This window comes from Emericellopsis atlantica (genome assembly GCF_019669845.1).
Source record: "Emericellopsis atlantica unplaced genomic scaffold F5Z01scaffold_7, whole genome shotgun sequence".
Taxonomy (NCBI): domain Eukaryota; kingdom Fungi; phylum Ascomycota; class Sordariomycetes; order Hypocreales; family Bionectriaceae; genus Emericellopsis; species Emericellopsis atlantica.
This window is the reverse complement of record NW_025764709.1, coordinates 59,532-78,495: the sequence shown is the minus strand read 5'-3', so window position 1 is coordinate 78,495 and position 18,964 is coordinate 59,532. Positions and strand designations below refer to the sequence as shown.

The following is an 18,964-nucleotide window of genomic DNA, read 5'->3' as shown; positions in this document are numbered from 1 at the left end:
ATATCCTTTTTCTGACATTTTGCTGCGGGGAGGAGGGAGCTAGAAGCGAGGTGATGATGGGTGGCGCCAGCAGTGCTGCTGTGAAGATGGTGTGCTTGGAATCAGAAGAGAAGGAAGAAGAAGATGAAGATGAAGAAAGAAGAAAACGAACCGAAAAGTGTTGCAATGTTTGGGCTGCATCATTTCTGCCATCAGTCACACCGTGGAGAGACTGGCCAGGGTCTCTGACGGGGCTGATGTAGATTTACCCAGTGGGAAAGCTGGGTGGCGTTGGTTGGGAGGTCAGCATATGCTTGGTTGGACTGCTTTTATTTCCTTTGCTATTTTATTTTACCTGGGGCGAGGGGGAAAAGACCATGGTAGAACCGTTGTGGTTGGACTATGACTAGCTTGAATATGCACAGTAATTGATCTTGAGCCTGGGTTGGAAGTTGGAGTGCGTCTTGTCACGAATACGGATAGATATGTTGGCTTACGATTCCTTCGGACATTATCAAGTACGTATATCTTCACTCCTCCCCCGTCAATAGTGATACTGACCAGGCAGCTCATGCCTCTCCGAGGCCCGTACACTACCTTGCATCTCATGCGGACGGTCCTCCACCACCATCTCGTGCTGACCAGGCACCACCACCGCCGGATACACTGTCTGGGTAGGAAAGGGATGGATCTGCTGCCCAGCAAGCTCTCTCCGGATCCCCTGGCCCGCGAGCTCCAGCTTGTCCTGCTGCGTCTCGACAACCTTGTGCACCGACGCAGTCTTCTTGCCTGTCCCACCCGCCGCCGGCACGACGTCGACCTGCGAGTAGGAGGGCGGTCGTTGTTGCTCCTCCTCTGAAGCCACCTGCTTGCGCCGCCGCTGACGCATGCAAAGCCAGATACCCGCACCGACGAGCGCGAGCACCAACGGCACACCAACCCCAAGACCGGCCCCGAGAGCAGTGGTGTTGACACCACCTCCGCCGTCCTCTTCTTGTCTGGCGTCGGGCTCGGCCGTGTTGTCGACCCACAAGATGGACGTGCGGCTGACGATGACTATGGGACACAGAAGAGGATGAGCCAAATGTACCATTTCACTTCTTGCTACGCCTACAAAAGCTGCAGAGCAATCGCCACCAGGGGCAAGGCGAGCAGCAGGGACAACTCACCCCTGGAGATGGACGCGCTGTCATCCTCATCCTCCGGTTCGCGCGTCTGCGTGGCCACCGTCGTGTCCGTGGACGTCTCCACGACCTGCCCCTCCTCGCTCTCGCTCACCTTCTCTGTCTCCTCGACCGCTGTCGTCTTGGTGGACTTATCCTCGTCCGTGGTGGTCGTGGTCGCCTCTGTCGCCTCGGGCCCCGTGGCCGCTGTGTACCACCCCTCGATGAAGTCCTGCGTGTACCCCTTGCCGCGGCAGTAGCTGGCGTATAAGCTGCGCATGCTGCTCACGTCCTTGGTGAGGTCGCCGGCCGAACAGCTCGTGGATGCGCAGTTGTTAATGTGCTCGCTGACGAGGGTGAGGGAGTCGTCCTCGGTGGCGCAGTAGCAGTCCTCCTCGTAGGGGTCGCCGCACTGGAGGGCGACGCCAATGTCGGTGCCTACGCCAAAGGGGTGCTGGACGCAGTACTTGACGCAGCGGTGGGCTGCGTAGGGGACGTCATCGCCGACGGTGACGGTCTGGCCGAGGGCGGCGTGCAGCAGGGCCAGGAGAAGGGGTACGTAGACGGTGTTGGAGGGCATCTTGGGTATGTGGGTGGACACTGGGGATTGATCTGTTTGCGTGAAGCAGCCTGCGATCATGGCAGGCAGCCAGCAGCGGCAGCAGATACATATAACATAGGATTGGGAGCTACTCCAGCGACGAGGGAAGGGATCGATTCCGCCCTCCGTGTCTGCAGCCAACCTCCCATTTCCGCAACAAGCTCGTTATCCCACGTTTCTAACCTGAAAGAAAACCAAAGCGCTTGTGACCCCTACCAGCTGAAATGCACCTAGACCGCCCTCGCGGCAAGAGAGTAACTGCCGTTGGACGGGCGGGTTCAGCCGCACGCGTGGCGTGTTGCATCGACCCAGGGTTGATGCAAGCTTGTTTTATTGTCTAATTCTATTCTAGACTGAACGGCTACGTAGATACCTTGATCACAACCTTGCCAAAGTGCTGCCCGTCCCGGACAAAGGCAAAGGCGTCCTTGGCCTCGTCAAAGGTAAACGTCTTGCTCACGACGGGCTTGATGCCCTTTTTCGCGTAGAAGTCCAGCATCTCCTCGAACCGCTCCCGGGGCCCGTTGAGCATGCCCTTGAGGGTGACGTTTCTTCGGAGCGCGAGGACGTTGATGTTGAGCCGGTTCACCTCGTCGCTGCCGTCCTCCTTGCCGGAGAGGTAGCCAATGCAGGAGATGAGGCCGCCAAAGGCGATGCAGTCAAACGACTTGCGCAGCGTCTTGGCGCCGCCCGTCTCGAAGATGATGTCCGCGCCCGCGCCGTCGGTGGCCTTCATCACGGCCTCCTGCCACTCCCAGTGCGTGCGGTAGTTGACTGTCGTGCCCGCGCCGAGGTCCTTGGTCGCGCGCGCGAGCTTCTCGTCGGACGAGGAGGTGACAATGGTGTTGAGCCCCGCCGCGCGAGCAATCTGCAGACCGGCGACGGACACGCCACCCGTGCCCTGGACGAGGAGCGTCGGCTTCTTGGTGTCCGAAGAAGCGGACACGTCGAGGTACTGCCCGAGGGGGTTGAAGGTGTTGATCGACATCCACGCTGTCACCGCCGCAATGGGCAACGTGCTGGCCTCCTCGTCGCTGAGGTAGTCGGGGCACTTGACCAGGCCCTCGCCGTCGAAGACGCGGTACTCGGCCAGGACGCCGCTCAGGGGAAAGCCCAGGCCCGAGGCCATGTCAGACTCCTTGACCTGGCCCTTGATGTGCGTCTGGTTGAAGATGGAGAGGACGCGGTCGCCTTCCTGGAACCGGGACGACTTGGACGAGACGATGACGCCCGCCATGTCGGAGCAGGGGACCAGAGAGGAGGACTGCGTCAGAGACTGGTGGTGGGCATAGTCGCCCGAGACGACTGCATTAATCAATGTCAGAATGAGGCCCCCTACAGAGAGAGCACAGAGTAGACTCACCCTCAATGTCGCGGTAGTTGAGGCTCACAGCGCGGATCTTGACGAGCACCTCGCCCTGCTGGAGGTCGCCCGGCATGGGGGCCTCGCCCATCTTCAGCTTGTCCACGCCATCGAGTTCCGTCGTCCACTGCTTGTAGGTAGGCGCCATGGTGAAGAATCAATTCAAGGTGTGCATGTGGTGTCTTTTCCCAAGTCGCTGGGAGGGGCCGTTTATGATGGATGCGATATGTAAAGAGTGACGTCTATGATAGATCCACTCCGGTGGGTTCGACTAGCAAAGGTTCTCCACGTTGTCCTGGATCGCAAATGCCGAGGGACGGAAAAGCGCGATTGAATTTGCAGTCAATGGTGGTGAATGTGGGTGCGAGGTGTCGAGACCATCGGCGAGGAAATCCCGACGAGGCAAGATTTGGCCCGGAATCTGTACGTAGTATCGCAAGGTGCTTGTTGGCCTGCCAGATCACGCTGCACCAACCCTTGTTATCTTGACAGCTGGCTGGGTCTCTGATGAATTCTCCATCCTCAGATCATCACTCATTCTGAGACTGTTCCTGAAAGAAAATGTCCGCAGACTATTCTTATGCCACTGTCTATCCCAAGTCTAAAAGCTCTGCCATGGTCAAGATCAGTCCCACCCCACATTAATAATACTCGTACATCCGACTCTTCCTAGTCCATTCTCCCCTTCCCACTCTCCATCCCCTTGCCGCCGGGCACAGCCCTTGCGCGCTCCTCCTCGGCACCCGCCACGCCCATCCTCCTGGCAATCGGCCCAAAGACCCAGTTCTGCACCACGGCCAGCTCCCCAACCATCCACTCCAGGCGCCACCCGACCAGCGGCACGCACGCGCCCACCATGGCGTCCATGAGGAAGTGGTTCGCCGTCGTGACAATGGTCAGCAGCATCATGGCCGGCCAGAGGGGCGCCAGCACCCGCACCACCGCGTGTGGCGCGAATCGGTACAGCGAGACGGCGAAGAAGAGCGCCGTGCCAAAGTGCAGGCTCGGCATGGCCGCAATCGTCAGCTGGAACCGGTTGTTCTGCCACGGGTTGTCGTTTGGGTTGACCTTGGGGTGCAGAATGTCCACGAAGCCGTACTCCTCCGGCAGCAGGCGCGGCGGGCTGCACCGCCAGAGGGTGACGATGACGAACGCAACCGCATTGTCCATGGCAATCGTCCGGCGGATGCGCTGGTAGGTCGGGAACGGAAGGTAGGTGTACGTGTATACGAGGAACGCGATGCCGACGCAAATGTGCGAGTGGTAGATGTTGCCGAGCACGGACATCCAGTCGGGGTAGTTGTTGAGGAAGAAGCGCTGCACGCTGAGCTCGACGTCGATGCCGAGTAGCTGCTCGATCGAGAGGACAGTCAGGGCGTGCTGCTTCGCACGCTCGAACACGGAGGCATTGTCGGCAATCAGTCGTGCGGACACAGCTCGTAGCCCTTGGTACACCCTGTTCTCTGGTCAGCATCTGTTGGTTGGCTGGGGCCGTGCACAGAACGCACCAGTATGTCAAGTTCCAGTACCAGATCTCTGGCAAAAAGGGGTATTTCCTCCAGAACCTGCGCAGCAGTTCCCACACAATGTTTCGCTGGTGGCTGTCATCCACCGCGCTCAGCGACGGGGACGAGGAGAGACTGCTCGACTGCGTGGACGGGTCGCCATTTTCGCGCACCAGCGGACGGTTCTCGACATCGATCGGGGAGCGGCTGTCACGACGTCGGTTGATGAGGCACCCTGCGGTGAAAAGACAGACAATGACTGTGCGTGTCAGCTTGTTGGCGATTCGAGTCCAGCGTCCTCGACCGGGGCGTCTATGTGCATACCTATAGGCTCAAGGACCGTCTTGCTCAGGACGGACATGGTGAGCGCGGAAAGGAGCGAAATGAACTCAGCAACAAAAGGGTCGCGTGAGTAGTAGTACAGGATTGGGTATGAAGATGAAGAAAAAGGCAATAATTAAAGTAAAAAGCAAAGGATGGTCCGGAATGTGGAGAAGGGGGAGGACGAGGGTACCTAGGCACGCGAGCAGCAGTTCATTATTAGCGACCAACAACTGCGCCAGGGACGGGGCATTGCCAGCCAGCCAGATCCGCCCAGCGCAAAGGCTAATGCTACCGACAAATCCAGGGCGAGGCGATCGATCTTCTTGGCTACCATTCTAGTCATGTGCTGTGCCTGGTCATGCATCGCGTTGCAGGGCCGACGTAGCCGAGTGCGTGAACAAAATTCGATGCTGTATATCTTTTGACGACCGGACTCGACAAGTACATAAGTAGAAATTATGATGGCGGCTCCGCTAGCGACCAGCCATCAATCGGTCATCGGGGATTTCAACCATGCCGACGCGTCCAACTCTAACGTTAAATGGTGCCGCCGGAGGAGAGCACTAGCACTTGCCACTAGCAGAATCAACCATGTAATTAGAGGCAGGAGGTCGCGTGTCTGCCTCCCGGACAGTGGCTGAGGCTCCCCTCCCGCTCAGCCGCTAGTTGGGTGGACCCGGCTTACCTCATCACCTCCATCGGTTTAGCACACCTGAACAGCCGGGCAGCCCCCACTGTCCACATCATCGTCACAGCCACAAGTCGACAACCACCAGCCTACACTGCATGGTGACACTTCATCAAGCATCAGACAGACATCTCTCTTTCATTCGCTACTACACGTATCAAACACAGCTCACATCCCCCCTCACTTCTCCAATCCTCGTACGAGGCCAAGAATCTCTCCAACTTGTGACACCCTTCTCTGCTGTCGAAAAACAAAACATGGACCCAAAGCGAAGGGGGAGGCTCTCTCCCGTGCGTCCCCCCACACGGGCCGGAAAAAGAATGCAGAACAAGACAAGAGCGCGCGCCATGCCATGTGAACCCTCTCGCGTGCTAACAAACAGCCAATACTATGTGCGTGAGTGGTATGATATACATCATTTAGTCATCGACCCCATGCTGGTCGGGGGATCATGTCCCCTCCGTAGTGAAAACAGCGGCAGAAACAAATCAAGTCGCCGTACGCCGGCTCATATATGTATGTCGTAGGAAACCAAGCCGCGATGCAACGGTCACATCGTCATTATGCTCCAGATCATTCGTAGTGACCCATGGCCGCAAATTTGTGCAGGATGTTGTCCGACGTCCGCACAATCCAGTCCAGTTTGTTCTTGTCCACATTCGCCAGGAACGGGTCGATCGGGTACCCGGGCTGGATCCCGCTGCTCAGCGCCTGCATGCGCGTCACGAGCAGCTGCATCGTCTGCTTGCCGCTGCGGGCCACGTCGCGGTACGGTTGCGCGTTCCAGTCCTGTCTGCCTGTTAGATGACTTTGTGTCCGCCAGTCAGGAGCACCGCAGAGACTTACGTGATTGTGAATGTCATTGTCAAACGACCGGATGGCCATCTCGATCCAGTCCACTTCCTCCTTCAGGAGCGCGTTGGGCTTGATGTCCTTGGAGATTGTAGCAATCATGACGAGAAGCATCAGCGGTGGCAGGTTCTCAAACTTGGAGGGCGGGTAGCGAGACATGGTCCGCTTGAAGATGAGATCCTCGTGCCCGCTCTGGATCCATTGGATCACGGCGTCCTGTAGCCGATCCTCCTGGATGAGCTGGTCGATGCGCCGGCTGCGCTGCTGGAGGTCCTGGTCGGCTTGCGCCTCGGGCCGGTTCAGCTGGCTGGCCAGGGTGCTCGCAATCGCCGACACGCTGTGCTGAGAGCCGGCCAGCTGCTCAGACTGCGCGTGAGAGCCGGGAGGGCTGGTCACAAATTGTCCGCCACGGGCGTACTGGGGGCTGCCAGCGTAGGTGTGCGCGTGGCTTGGGGCCTGGCTGGGAGCATAGCTGGATTGCTGACTGGGCAGCATCGGCCCCGGCTGGCCGTGAACGCCACCGCCGTAGCTCTGTTGAGGACCCGCCATGCCAGGATGGCCCTGCGGCCCTGGGAGACCCGGAAGCTCGTGTACGGGGGTTTGCTTAAGCTTCACAATTTCAGCCTGCAGCGCCGACTGCGACGATGCCATCTGCGAGATCATATCCGCCATCTGCTGCACGTGCGTCTGCAGCTGATCAATCTTGTGCGAGTCAGCAGCACGCTGCGCCTTGAGATGCTCATATTGCTCGTGGTACTGCTGGCGCAGGTCGGTCGACATCTGCTGGGTCGATTGCGTGACGGCGTTGGTGAGCGTCGGCGCGAGGCGCTGCGTGAGCGAGGCCACCACCTCCTGCTGCACAGCCTGCGCAACATGCGGGCCAATGCGATCGGTCACGCTCTGCACAAAGTCGTTTGCGCGCAGAGACCGGTTGACGGCTTGCGGCAGGGTGTTCTGAATCTCCTTGTGCACAGCCTTGGCGACATTGGGCTGGAGCTTGTGGTCCAGCAGCTCCGTCACAGCCCTGCCAGCAGTCTCGCCAATCGCTGGGATGACCTGCTCCGTGAACTGGTGGTGAATGAGTGCCTGCAGCACCTTTTGGGTGTTGTCGTTCAGAACCTCGGACACCATATCCAGTAGCTTGCGCTGGTGATCATTGAAGATCACGTCGCGCTCGCGAGCACTGTCGTCGATCTGCGTCTGCAGGCCCTTGAGGGAGCCCTTGAGAGCATCGGCCAAGCCCGCCGTAATGCGCGTCTCCATGCTGGCGACGGCGCTATTGAGTGCTTCGTTGGACATGCCTGAGCCGTTCCCACCCTTGCCTGCATTGGAACCACTCGATGCTCCGTTCGTCGTGGCATCCCCCTGGTTGTTCGCGGCAGCCGCGGCAGCAGCAGCAGCACCCTTCTTCTTACGAGGCTTGCGCTCTGGCTTCTCGGGCTGGTTCTCCTTGGCCGGGGGCGCCACGGGCGCCTCCACCTCCTTGGGCTCCGGCTTGTTCTTGGTCGAGTTGTCGGGGTCAACGGAAACGTCGACGGATGGGACGGGGGCAGCCGTCGTGTCCTTGGCCCCACGGTTGCCGTTGCGAATGGGGACAGGCGTCTCCTTGACTTCGGCTTCCATGGCCTGGGGTGTCTTCAGCTTGGAGACGGTGACGATGCCTTCACTGACCGCATCGACAGGGGCGAGCACCTTGTTGTCCTTGGACCAGCCGAGATCGCGTTGCTTGATCAACAGGCAGGCAACTCCCTTGGAGTGCATGGCGTACAGCTCGAACAAGGCGGCCTCGTCAGTGTCCTGCGCTATCGCGGGCTGCGGCAGGATATCGAGACTGCGGAGGACTCCCCGGTTCTCAAAGGAGTACTCGCGGACTCCACTAATGACAGCAGTACTATCCGGCTGGGGGATGGAGGAGTCTTGCGCCACAAGGCGCTCAATGTATTCCGCCTGCGACATGCTCTTGAGGTTGTACTTGGGGGCCGACAGGTGGGCAAAGTAGACCGAGTTGCGGGTCGGGTGGCCGATGACAATCATGCCAGAGGCGGCGTGGTACATGACACTGCACACCGCGTCCGACTCCTTGCTGTGCGGCAGGTTGAACTCTTGCACTGGTTTACCCAGCGCGAGATCCCACAGCTGCAGTGTGTGGTTCTGCTTCATGCCGACAATCATGTAACGCAGAGCGCAACGCTTCTGGTAAGGGCGCTGCTTGTCAAGCAACAGGACCGAGGTCGGCCACGCCTTCTCACCCTCGGGTGTGCTGCCCAGCGTCATCAGCGGGTCCCGGACCTCCATGGACGTGTGCTCGGGCACGGGGTGGCGAGGGTCGCTGCCGCTCTTCGTCGCGGTCAAGTCACGAACATCCCAGAACTTGACTCGGCCGGACTTGTCCAGCGAGACGACCACGGAATCATCCTGACTGAAGGTGAAGTCCTTGCCGGCCTTACCGGTGTTGATCTTGAGCGAGCACTGCGACAGCAGCTTCTCCGTGTCGACAACGCGGTCGTGGCCTGGCTTGAAGAGATTGTTCTGCATGATGTAGGAGGGCCAGACAAAGTTGATGGTCTTGCCACGGCCAACGGCGAAGAAGCCAGGGTGGCTGGTAGAGGCGCGCGCGCGCGTCTTGAGCACGCCGCCGGGGGTGTCACCCTCCGACGAGCTCATGGGCGGCAAGGCAAAGCCGTACTGCTCGAGATGGGCATCCTCGGTGTGGTCCTTCTCCCCGTCTCTAATCTGCACCCAATAGACGGTGCCACTGATACCAGTGCCAATGATGGCTTCGCGATAGGGGCCCTCGTAGTCAGCGGGTGTCACCGACATGGCCACGTTGAAGATGCGGTCCTTTGTGTCGGTGAAGACCTTGGCGTCCTTGCCATCCTCCTGACGGATGATGCGGAGACCGCCCTGCTTGGACATGCCATAGGTCATGTAATTGGGCGACGCAGTGTACAGGTTGCGGTCGATCTGGTCAAACTCCTTCTTAAGACGCGCGACATCCATAACAGCTTCATAGCGAAACTCTGGACGGGGTTCGGCAGTGCCCGCCAGGAGGCTGACCGAGATCCATGGCTTCATGGGGAAGTTGAAGACCTTGACAGGTGGCTCCTCTCTCTCCTCGATGACCACAATCTCCTCCTGGTCTGCACTCTCCCAGCTGTCCGCCACACCTTGGGCCGCCTCGTCGACAATCTCACGAACAGTGTCGGCCACCTCACGGGGCAGCGCCTGGTCAAGGACGCCCTCGTTCTCGCTCTTGTCGAGCTCATCCTGCAGGTCGCGAGCTACGTTGCGGGCGTTGCGGTTGAACTCGGCATCAGAGTCGGCGTTGAGCATTCTGTCGAGCTCGTCGGCAATTTCAGCCTCGGTACGCTCATGCTCAGCCTTGTCCAACGCCTCGCGAGCGTCGCGGTCCGCCTTGGGGCCAAGATCAGTGACAGCGTCCGAGACAGTTTCCTTGTGCTCGGGCGCGCCATGACGCTCGAATTCCATCGACGTCGGAGTTGGCTTGGAGACGGACGCAGACTGGTGAGAGTGAAGTGACGAGGTGCGGTTCACCTTGTGACGGTGAAGGTCTTGGGGGCTCATGGCAGGGCTTCGGTAATCGTGGTGGCTCTCATTTGCTCCACGCTGAGAACCATGATGCTGGGAGCCAGCCGGGGAGGAGTGGTCCTTCTTGAGGACTTGGAAAGGCTGGCCAGCCGCAGAGGCGGACGCAGAGTGAGCGGCAGCACTGCCGTGGGGAGACGACTTTTGTGCCAGTGTTCCCATCAGCTGCTGGTAGAGCTCGACATTGGCAGGGTCATCAGACTTCTGTTGCTGCAGAGTGTGATTTTGCTCGTTGCCATAGCCTTGGCCGTACGTCTGGGCTTGGTACTGCTTGGCAGCAGCGTATGCATCGACCGAAGTTTGCTGGGAGAATTGAGACAAGAACTCGCGAGTGTGCTCGCCTAGATCGGGAGACTGCGGGGTGTCGTTGTTCGATCGTGACGTCTCGGCCATCAGCGGCTGTTCATTCTGGCTTGGCTTGGGGCGATTGAGCAGATTGAGGAGATACGACCTCGTCTCAGGCGGCGGCGAGCCTCCACTGCCAAAGGGGTTGGCTTGGGATTGCTGTTGCGGCTGCTGCTGTTGCTGCTGAGGAGGCGACTGGACATGCTGCTGCTGATCCTGCTGCGAGCGTTGCTGCTCGTGAGGTCGGGGAGCAGGCGACTCAGAGTCATGAGCACCACGCATCAGCGCCGCGAGCAAGCCTGTCGGGTCAGCCGCTGCAGGTGCAGGCTGATGAATGCGGTGCTGGTACTCAGCATGCGATTCGTGAGCCTGCTGTGGCTGCATCTGGTATTGATGCGATTGCGGTTGTTGCTGCTGATACCCTAGGTAGTGCTGGTTCTGATTCTGATTATGGTTTAAGTTTTGCTGGTAGCTCTGCTGATACCCTTGCTGGGGCGGCGACAATGGAGCATGATGCTGGTGGTGGTGCGGCTGGTGCTCGACAACAGGCGACTGCTGCTGCGACGACTGGGCCGGCTGGGACCCAATGGGCGGCTGCTGCTGTTGCTGTGTCTGCGATGGCTGCTGGGCCTGTTGATCACGGGCACCAGAACCGCTGAACTTGAGAAGGTTCAGCAAGTTCGATGTGCGATCGGCGCCGTTGGACGCCATGTTGCTGTGTTGGTTGTTGTTTACGGGCGGCGTCGGCGCCGGCGGCAAATGGTCCATCGCAGGGACGGCCGCTACAATTTAATGAGAAGCAGTTTCTCGGGGAGATGGGGGAACTGCTTCAAGGAAGTGCTTTGTGCAAAGATGGAGGAAGGGATGAGGTTGGGAGAGACTGGAGAGGTAAGGCAAGGTAAGGTAAGGTGGAAGGAAGGAAAAGTCGGTGGTGGGTGCAGCGACTGGAGGCCAGGCCGCAAGCTGCAGCGCGCTGGTCAGTGGAGGAGGCGCTGGCAGTTCAGAAAAGCGTAGCAGCCCAACTCGAAACTCAAGTGGAGAAGTGCCTGTGATGTGGCGCCCGATCAGCCAGTCATGACGCATCTGATTGGGTGGAGCCCCAGAGCTGCTGCAGTGCCAGCGTGAACATGAACGCAAAGCGGTCACAGAAAAGTTGATGGATGCTGACGTTGACTGAGTGCGAACGGAGATTGAAGACTCGGGTATGAGTTCGCCATGGACTACTACTGGGCGATGAGGAGAAGATCCTGCTCAAGACCTTCTCGTGATGCCTGTGCCAACAGCTTCAAGGCAAGGTCCATGCAACTATTGATGGAAACTTGGCGGTATCGATAAGGTTCAGTATCATGCAGCCCTGTTCCTTATCTTAGCGCAGCCGTCCTTGTCACTCGACCCCACCCCCAATGGGGCAGGCGGTGAAAGCTCCCAGCACTCGTCTGCCATCATGATGTCTCAGTCCGTAATTTGGGGGACCCTGCGAACGATATCCTGCATCTTCACACGCGCGCGCAACGTCCATCCATGCATGTCCAACGTTTGGACTGACGGGTCACTTTTAACATTCTGTTTCTCTAGAAACGTGTTTGGGTGTACACTCACACCAGAATATCAACATGTTTTGCCTTCGGAGGTACAGTAGCACCCCGCGCACGCTGTTCATGCACAGCGTACCCAGATCTCCCCGTTCTTCTTTGCCTCTCTATGAACATTGTACTGACTATTCTTGCTTGCTTCAGTTGGCTCCCGCTCCTCTTCATCCCGACAAACGCATCCCCCGCATTTATCCTGCTCTTCTTCATCGGAACGTACTTCCTCAACCGCCCATGCGTCTACTGCTCGCTGCTCCTCCTCATCCTCTTCTGCACGTCCTGCGTCTGGTCGGACCAATGCCTTTTTGACCGCGATACATCACAGTGGTTCCATCCACGACCGGGCAGCAACGCCGACATGGGCGCGTCGATTCCGTACCTTGGACACGAGACCATCCTGCCTGCCGTGGTTGGCGGCGCGCTGCGCAAGATGCAGGCCGAGCGCGCGGCAAGGTGGACGGGTCTGGGAGCAGAGTGGTTGAGAAATTTACTGGGAAAGAGAGAATGGACCGTCGATTGCATGGGACTCAGCATACAGCTATGACGCGGGGGCGTGGTGTTTACGAAGAAAGGACCTATGAAGGACTGAATGAGCAGCGTCATGATTATTCACGAGCGGAAACTTGCAAAATGACAGTGTCATAAAACTGTGTTCAATTTTGGCTGGCAACAGTCTAATTACTGGTTCATTGACTCATCCATATAGTGCCCAATCAACGCCAAAGATCCCATTTCGATATGCGGAAAGAAAAAACACGCTCATAGCTCAACCTCCGGCTTCTCTTCCTCTTCCTGTTCCCCGTCGACATACGGATCAGCTTCGTCCATGACCGGCTCGGGGGCTTGACTCAAATCAGCCTCTGGTACGACAGACGCGCCAGCAACGTCGACGACTTCCTCACCCTCCTCAACACCAATATCCGAAGTATCCACAACTGCTGTTTCCTCCAGGGCCAAAGCTTGAGTTGTCGTTACAGTACTCGTTTCGAAGGCAGTCTCGGTAACGGTCTCGTATACCTTGACGATCTCCTGGGTCGATACAGTCTTGACCTCCTCGTGCACCCGCGACTCAACGCTTGCCTGAGTCGCAGCAGCTGTCTGGGTCACCGTCACGGTAGCCATTGTGGCGCTATCCAGCATATTTTGTGTAGCGGCTGCTGTGACTGTCACTGTAGCTGGGCCTTGGTTGACAGGTCGCTCAGGCATGACGACAGCCGGCATCTCCCTCTTCGCCATGACAGGGAAGTTGTCGAAGCCAGCCGCGCTGCTTCCACCCCTCAAGGCGAGGACGAGAACCAGAACACTCATCATCAGGATGGCCACATTCTTCGAGTCACGGAGCATGACCTTGGTCGCCTCCAGGATCAGCTCCGGCAAAGAGTCATCCCGGCTAGCCGATTGCCTGCGGTCTCGGTAGCGAGTGTACTCGTCCGCTACCGGTGGTGGTGGCGGTGATGGTGTCTGGTGATGATGGTGATGGTGCTGCTGCTGGTGACGGTCATGGCGTTGCATGTACTCAGGCGAGGGCGGAGGTGGCTCGACCACAACGACGGGCTGGGCAACAGGCTGTGGCGAGTGTCCATAGATCTCTCTCAGACGCTCGTCGTGCTGCCTCTGTTGTTCATCCGCGCTTGGCGGCGCAGGGCTTTCCGTAACCCTGATCTCCGGCACAGGCGAAGACGGAACTTCGTGGTGTACCTCTGTTGGTTCCTCGACATACTCGTGAAGCTCTTCTTCAACGTGCTCCTCGGGTATGTCCTCCGGCTCCGGCTCCGCTTGGATCTCGGCCTCGGCCTCGACCTCGACCTCCTCCTCCTCTTCTTCTTCAAGCTGCTCCTGATGCAGCTCCAGAGCCTGCTGCTGCTCGTCATCCAGGCGTGCCATCTCCTCTTGGATGTCGCTCTCGACAATCGGCTCAATCTCCACATCAACCCGCTCCATTTCTTTCCAGCAAGCCTCCCACGCACCAGCTTTGACAAGCCCGTTGCTCGCGTATACTTTGACGCGGAACACCTTACCAGCACCAAGAGCATCAAAGCGAATCTCGGAACGACAAGTGTTGCACCAGTGCTTCTTCTCCATGGAGCTGCGAGATTGTCGGTGTGAGTCGTCAAAGACAGCTTCGTCGTCCTCTTCCTCCGAGCTCTCCTCCAGGATTGTCGTTTCGTTTGCAGGCCCAAGGTAATGACCACACTCGAGGATGCGTGCCCTTCTCCTAAGAGGCAGCTCGAGCGCTTCGAGTAGTCGTTCCTCGAGGATCTCAAAGTCATTCTGTGGGTGCGGCAGAAGAATGCCACGCTCACAGGTAGTGTCGCCCATGCGATCCTGGAGCTGTCGCCATGCTTGCTTGAGACGCTTGCTGCCCTCACTCAGCTGTTCGCTGGACGCCTGCTCGAGCACGTCACCCCAGCCCCAACGCAGCGGCAAAAGGGTGACATGCAAGAGGACCAGAGGCGGCGTGGCCCGTCTGAACCTTGGAGGCGTCCTCTTGGGGGAGTACTGCGCACTTGGCGAACCAAGTCTCGAGCCCGAGGGGATGGGGGTCCTGCGGTTGGAGCGACTTGAGCCGATCACGCTCTGTGCTGGCGAGGACATCTGTATTGCTTTGACAGACGATGGAGATCGGAACGGTGGACGGGGCGTCCCCCTCACCGTTGGGATGAAAATCTCATCTTGGTCGTCCGTCTCGTAGTGGGAGAAGTCAGACATGCGATGCGTGCGTGTCCGATGCGTGACATTTTCGCTGATCTCGCGATGCTGGCGATGATCCTCCCCTGAGGTAGAGCCGACTGAGCTTCGTGGGCTGTGGTCGCTGAAGACGTCGTCCTCGTGTTCGTTGTGGGAGCTGTCAGCATTCTCTTCGGGTACATGCTCGTCGTCGTTCTCGATAGACTGAATCACCGAATCGCCGCATTGACTGGCTGAGCGATCCATGATTGAGCTTTCGTGATCCTCGAAATGATCGGGGTTTTGTTGGCTTGCCGCATCCAACTCCCGTTCGCCCTCAGCGTCGGCTGTGAGGGGAGCCTCAGGTGCTTGATCAACGACAAAGTCTGTTGATACAGCATTTTCCGTTACGGCAGCCTGCTCGGGTTGCTCATCTGGGATAGGGATATCGGCGTCCGAACTTGTATCAACTGAGGCAGTGAGATTATCACCGTCGTCCTCAATGGCTGAAGCAGTAGGCTCCTCGGCTGGCATCGCGTTGCTGTCTTCCGCCGACGCAGCGATGGACTCGGCAGCTTTCTCAGTGTCTTCCTCTACAACTTCAGGGGCGATCTCAACGACGGCCTCTGACTCCTCCTCATTGGAGGCGACCTGAACAGATTCCGTCGTTTCTTCCGATGTAGGCTCTGCCGTCAGCTCTGCCACAGGCTCCTCGACAGCTTCAGGTAGAGGCTCTTCGTGCTGTGCGACCTCAGCAGAAGGCTCGGAGAGCTCCGCTTCTTCATGAGCTGGCTCATTGACCGAGACGTCTGTTTCTACCGGAGACTCGTCAGAGTTGCTGGCAGGCTCAGGGATATGTTCCTCAATGGGCTCATGCACTGATGCATCAGCTTCGAGCTCTACCTCCTTGGGAACATCAGCCTCCTCCGCCTCCTTAGGAGCGTCGGTGTCCTCCGTCTCTTTGGGAATCGCAGTATCCACCACCTCATCCTCTACACAGCTTGGCACATCGTCATTCGCAGCCGCCGAAATGTCGAGTGTTTCCATCGCCGCTTCGTCAGCGGGGACCTCGACGACGTCGACGACGGGCGAAGGGACGCTCTCAACAATATGCGCTTCAGCCTCCTTGGCTTCTTGGGCCGATCGCCTGGCAGCTTTTTCTTCCGGCCCTTCGACGAGTGCGGCCCAAGAATCTTCAAAATCGTCCTCTGCTTGCTCGTGAACCTCGATCTCAGACACAAGCTCGGGGGAGGGCCCATCGGCGTCGTCAACGACACTCTCGGCATTGTCAGTCAGGTCCTCGCGCACGAGGGAGTGTGCGACTGATACCCTAGGACTAGCCGTCATGGCGTCCTCTTCGTCATCGGAGGGCGGGGGCGGAGATCGTCTGCTAGGACCATTGCTCACGTAGCACAATGCATCTGAAGGACGAACGCCCATATCTCGAGCCCCAGGTACATACGGCACTCTGGCGTAATTTTGGCTCGAGGTTCTGCTGTTGGAGATGTAGCTCTCCGTGTAGTCAGACTCATCGTCATCGCTGCGATGGATCTGGTCGACGATGTTGCGGGCTGCAGCATGGATCAGAGCTTCAGTTCGGCCCGAGGCTCGTCGGTGGAGAGAGGAGGATGAATGGTCTGAGGTTGTGGAATGGTCGCCTAGGACACTGTCATCGAGTGCCGACTGGTCTTGAGACTCTGAGTACCCTGACTCTCTGCGGCTGGAATAGGTGCCGATGGAGTCCCGTCGAGAGTACGAGTCGTCAGTGGCGTCGTAGGAGGCGCCTGATTCTCTTCTGGAAACGTTGTCCTCTGTGTAGTCTGTCTCGTGCAGGCTGTCTCTGCTCTTCTTCAAAGAGTCAAATGAGTCTCTGCGCGAGTCTAGTGACTCTCGTCTCGAGCTCGGTGCACTTATGTTCTTCTTGTCCCCCAACTCCTCCAGCATGCTGTCCAAGCGAGCTTCGACGCTCTTCTCGTCATTCTCGACGCTCGCGTCCTCGTTAACGAGGGTGCTAGCCTTGGTCAGGTTCGATTCGGTAGCGCCGTTTGCAAAGTCTCGAGTGTCGCTGTCGTCAATGGGTGTAGGCTGGTCTTCGTGGATCGTGAAGTCGTTGGCGGCAGCCGCTGCGGCCCTGCCTCGCTTGTTGCGGCGGGCCATTGTAAGACTTGTCTGTGGAGATGAATATCAAAGGGTATCAACGCGGGGAAAGGAATGCTGAAGCAGAATAACAATGCTGGCGGATTTTTCTTGTTGGAATGTGACATTTGCATGCCTTCGTGGCACTGCATGGTTGGGCGGTGGAGGAGAGTCCTTTGTTTTCGTCGTTGTCAGGGCAACGGCAATCTCCTCGTCCTCCGGGATCAGGGGTGACGAATGACGACAGAGGTATCACGTAGGCCAGCGTCTACCGAGACTGTTTTGTAGCAATCTTGTTGATCGTCGTCAATTGTTGCTACTAATTAGTGGCAGCTATCGATGCTTCGGTTCTCTCGTCAGCGTGTGGTTTCCTTGGTCAGCAATGCCACCATCACCGTCGCTTGTTCATTCATCGCCGGTGTTCGCCTCATTGGACGCAGCAGGCTACCCTACGCTCCGTCACACGAGTAATCTCAATCACCTTCATGAGTCGCTCCCTCGCTGCAAACTGGAATGGCTCGGTTTCTATGGTGTTGTTTCAATCATGCAATAGTTTTGGGATCGTATGCTGGTGGAGTTGAATGTTGGACGTGATGAAGGAACCAAATGTGGCTCAATTGATTGAAAGACTACAGTCACGAAATTTGCTCCAGATCACTTCAATACTGAGGTGTGCTTGTTACGAGACACGGCGCAAATTTCATTTGGTTCTGTTTCAATGTCCTGAATAAACATATTCGTCGCCACAACTGAGCAGCAAGTCTGTACCCTCGACTCGAGCACAGAGGCAAGGTAACAAGCGCTCACTGTCCGTCTGGTAGCACTGGTCAGAACCACTGTCAAGGGCAGTCGGTAACACTGTGAACATTTGTACAATTATTGTATGGTCGGATGCAAGGTGTCAATCGACTATCTCGAGTCGTCTTCTACTTCATACTATGGTGATCTGCACCGGAAGAACCTGGTAGCATTCTTCAAAGCCCGGTGCCGTGAGCCGACCAGAGTGGATAGGCTGTTTCTTGGTGTGAACTTTCATATTATGCATAACACGTCCGTGGATCCAACGTGTTAAGGCAACCGAAAGCGTGGGAGAAGCATGCTGTTCAAGAATACTAGTGCGTGAATGGCATCCCGTCAACTGTGAAGAACCCGTCGTGGGTTGGAAGGCATGGTTGCGGCACAATTTATTTTAACTTACAACTGGAATGGAGCATCAATTGATGGCGGCGGGCGATGCCGTGAAACATTGATCTACAGGGACCGACTGGAATGCAGACCCGAGACACACATGGGGCGATCGATGCCACCTTGTCGATCGACACGACATGAACAAGAAGATTACAGGGCACAAAATAGCAAAGAAAAGGTAGCAGTACTTGGTAGGTAATATGTATTTCATTTCCCTCATGTCCCATATACACACTGGTCATTTCCTTTCTATGTTCATCATCACGGGTCCGACACCACACATGGGGGGACGTTTACAAGTCCTCGCAGTAGTCGACGGTGGTGGTGACAGTCTTGGTCTCAGTAGGCGTGGGAGCCGTGGTGACGGCCGAGGTGATGCCCCAGCACGAGCAGACGGAGGAGTACTCGGGAGGGTCGTCGCAGGACGAGGCGTAGGCGGGGATGTCGGTGGGCAGGACGGTCTCAGCGCGGTACTCGAGGGCAGCGGCCTCACGCTTGAACTTGGCGGGCTCGTCGGCGTCGACGGTGACGGTGACGGTGGTGGTCCTGTGGGTTATGCTGTTAGCGTCTTCTTTCAGCCAGCGGCGGGACGGCACGGAGGAGCGTACTCAGCATCGGGCATGACGGTGGCGGTCATGAAGCTGGAGCAGTCGGCCTTGCGGGACTCGATGGGGGTGAGACCGGCACGGGTACCAGTGACCTGACGAGCGCAGTTGTTGGCGTTGCAGCCACGCTTCTCGACAAGGCCAGCCATGGCGGCGGCGACGAAAGACAGGACAACGGCGGCCTTCATCTTGACAGACAGTGTAGGGATCCTTGAAGTTGGATGGAGTGGGAAGCTGGAGGAGTGACTGTGAGATGGTAACAAGGTCGACGAGTGAAGAGGAGGAAGAGGGAAAGGGGGGCTGGAAGGGCTGCAGGCTGCAACGTCGCTACTTATACAACATGGAACGATATT

At 57.8% G+C, this 18,964-nt stretch overlaps 7 protein-coding genes across 7 annotated transcripts; 1 reads left to right on the top strand and 6 right to left on the bottom strand.

Moving 5' to 3' along the window:
• Positions 1-523: 523 nt before the first annotated feature.
• On the bottom strand, positions 524-1,722 carry F5Z01DRAFT_672185 (uncharacterized protein; the record flags this gene model as incomplete). Its single annotated transcript, XM_046264787.1, has 2 exons — positions 524-1,035; positions 1,149-1,722. 2 exons carry the CDS (start codon positions 1,720-1,722, stop codon positions 524-526), a joined length of 1,086 nt encoding a protein of 361 aa, XP_046120115.1.
• A 221-nt stretch (positions 1,723-1,943) lies between these two features.
• F5Z01DRAFT_497320 (uncharacterized protein) lies at positions 1,944-3,514 on the bottom strand. The gene is made up of 2 exons (XM_046260257.1): positions 3,107-3,514; positions 1,944-3,048 (listed from the first exon to the last, which is right to left on the bottom strand). The coding sequence occupies exons 1-2, from the start codon at positions 3,252-3,254 to the stop codon at positions 2,105-2,107; spliced, it is 1,092 nt and encodes a 363-aa protein (XP_046120114.1). The 5' UTR covers positions 3,255-3,514; the 3' UTR covers positions 1,944-2,104.
• F5Z01DRAFT_497319 (PAP2 superfamily-domain-containing protein) lies at positions 3,515-5,346 on the bottom strand. Its single transcript, XM_046260256.1, has 3 exons — positions 4,936-5,346; positions 4,615-4,870; positions 3,515-4,562 (listed from the first exon to the last, which is right to left on the bottom strand). Exons 1-3 carry the CDS (start codon positions 4,970-4,972, stop codon positions 3,776-3,778), a joined length of 1,080 nt encoding a protein of 359 aa, XP_046120113.1. The 5' UTR covers positions 4,973-5,346; the 3' UTR covers positions 3,515-3,775.
• An 827-nt stretch (positions 5,347-6,173) lies between these two features.
• Positions 6,174-11,381, bottom strand: F5Z01DRAFT_497356 (uncharacterized protein). The gene is made up of 2 exons (XM_046260258.1): positions 6,470-11,381; positions 6,174-6,412 (listed from the first exon to the last, which is right to left on the bottom strand). The coding sequence occupies exons 1-2, from the start codon at positions 11,192-11,194 to the stop codon at positions 6,197-6,199; spliced, it is 4,941 nt and encodes a 1,646-aa protein (XP_046120112.1). The 5' UTR covers positions 11,195-11,381; the 3' UTR covers positions 6,174-6,196.
• Positions 11,382-11,885: 504 nt separating this feature from the next.
• F5Z01DRAFT_649428 (bladder cancer-related protein BC10-domain-containing protein) lies at positions 11,886-12,646 on the top strand. The gene is made up of 2 exons (XM_046263090.1): positions 11,886-12,056; positions 12,163-12,646. Exons 1-2 carry the CDS (start codon positions 12,040-12,042, stop codon positions 12,557-12,559), a joined length of 414 nt encoding a protein of 137 aa, XP_046120111.1. The 5' UTR covers positions 11,886-12,039; the 3' UTR covers positions 12,560-12,646.
• A 128-nt stretch (positions 12,647-12,774) lies between these two features.
• Positions 12,775-16,839, bottom strand: F5Z01DRAFT_634515 (uncharacterized protein; the record flags this gene model as incomplete). Its single annotated transcript, XM_046262067.1, has 1 exon — positions 12,775-16,839. The coding sequence occupies one exon, from the start codon at positions 16,837-16,839 to the stop codon at positions 12,775-12,777; it is 4,065 nt and encodes a 1,354-aa protein (XP_046120110.1).
• A 1,460-nt stretch (positions 16,840-18,299) lies between these two features.
• F5Z01DRAFT_672180 (uncharacterized protein) lies at positions 18,300-18,799 on the bottom strand (the record flags this gene model as incomplete). The annotated part of the gene is made up of 2 exons (XM_046264786.1): positions 18,300-18,552; positions 18,615-18,799. The coding sequence occupies 2 exons, from the start codon at positions 18,797-18,799 to the stop codon at positions 18,300-18,302; spliced, it is 438 nt and encodes a 145-aa protein (XP_046120109.1).
• Between the last annotated feature and the right edge of the window lie 165 nt (positions 18,800-18,964).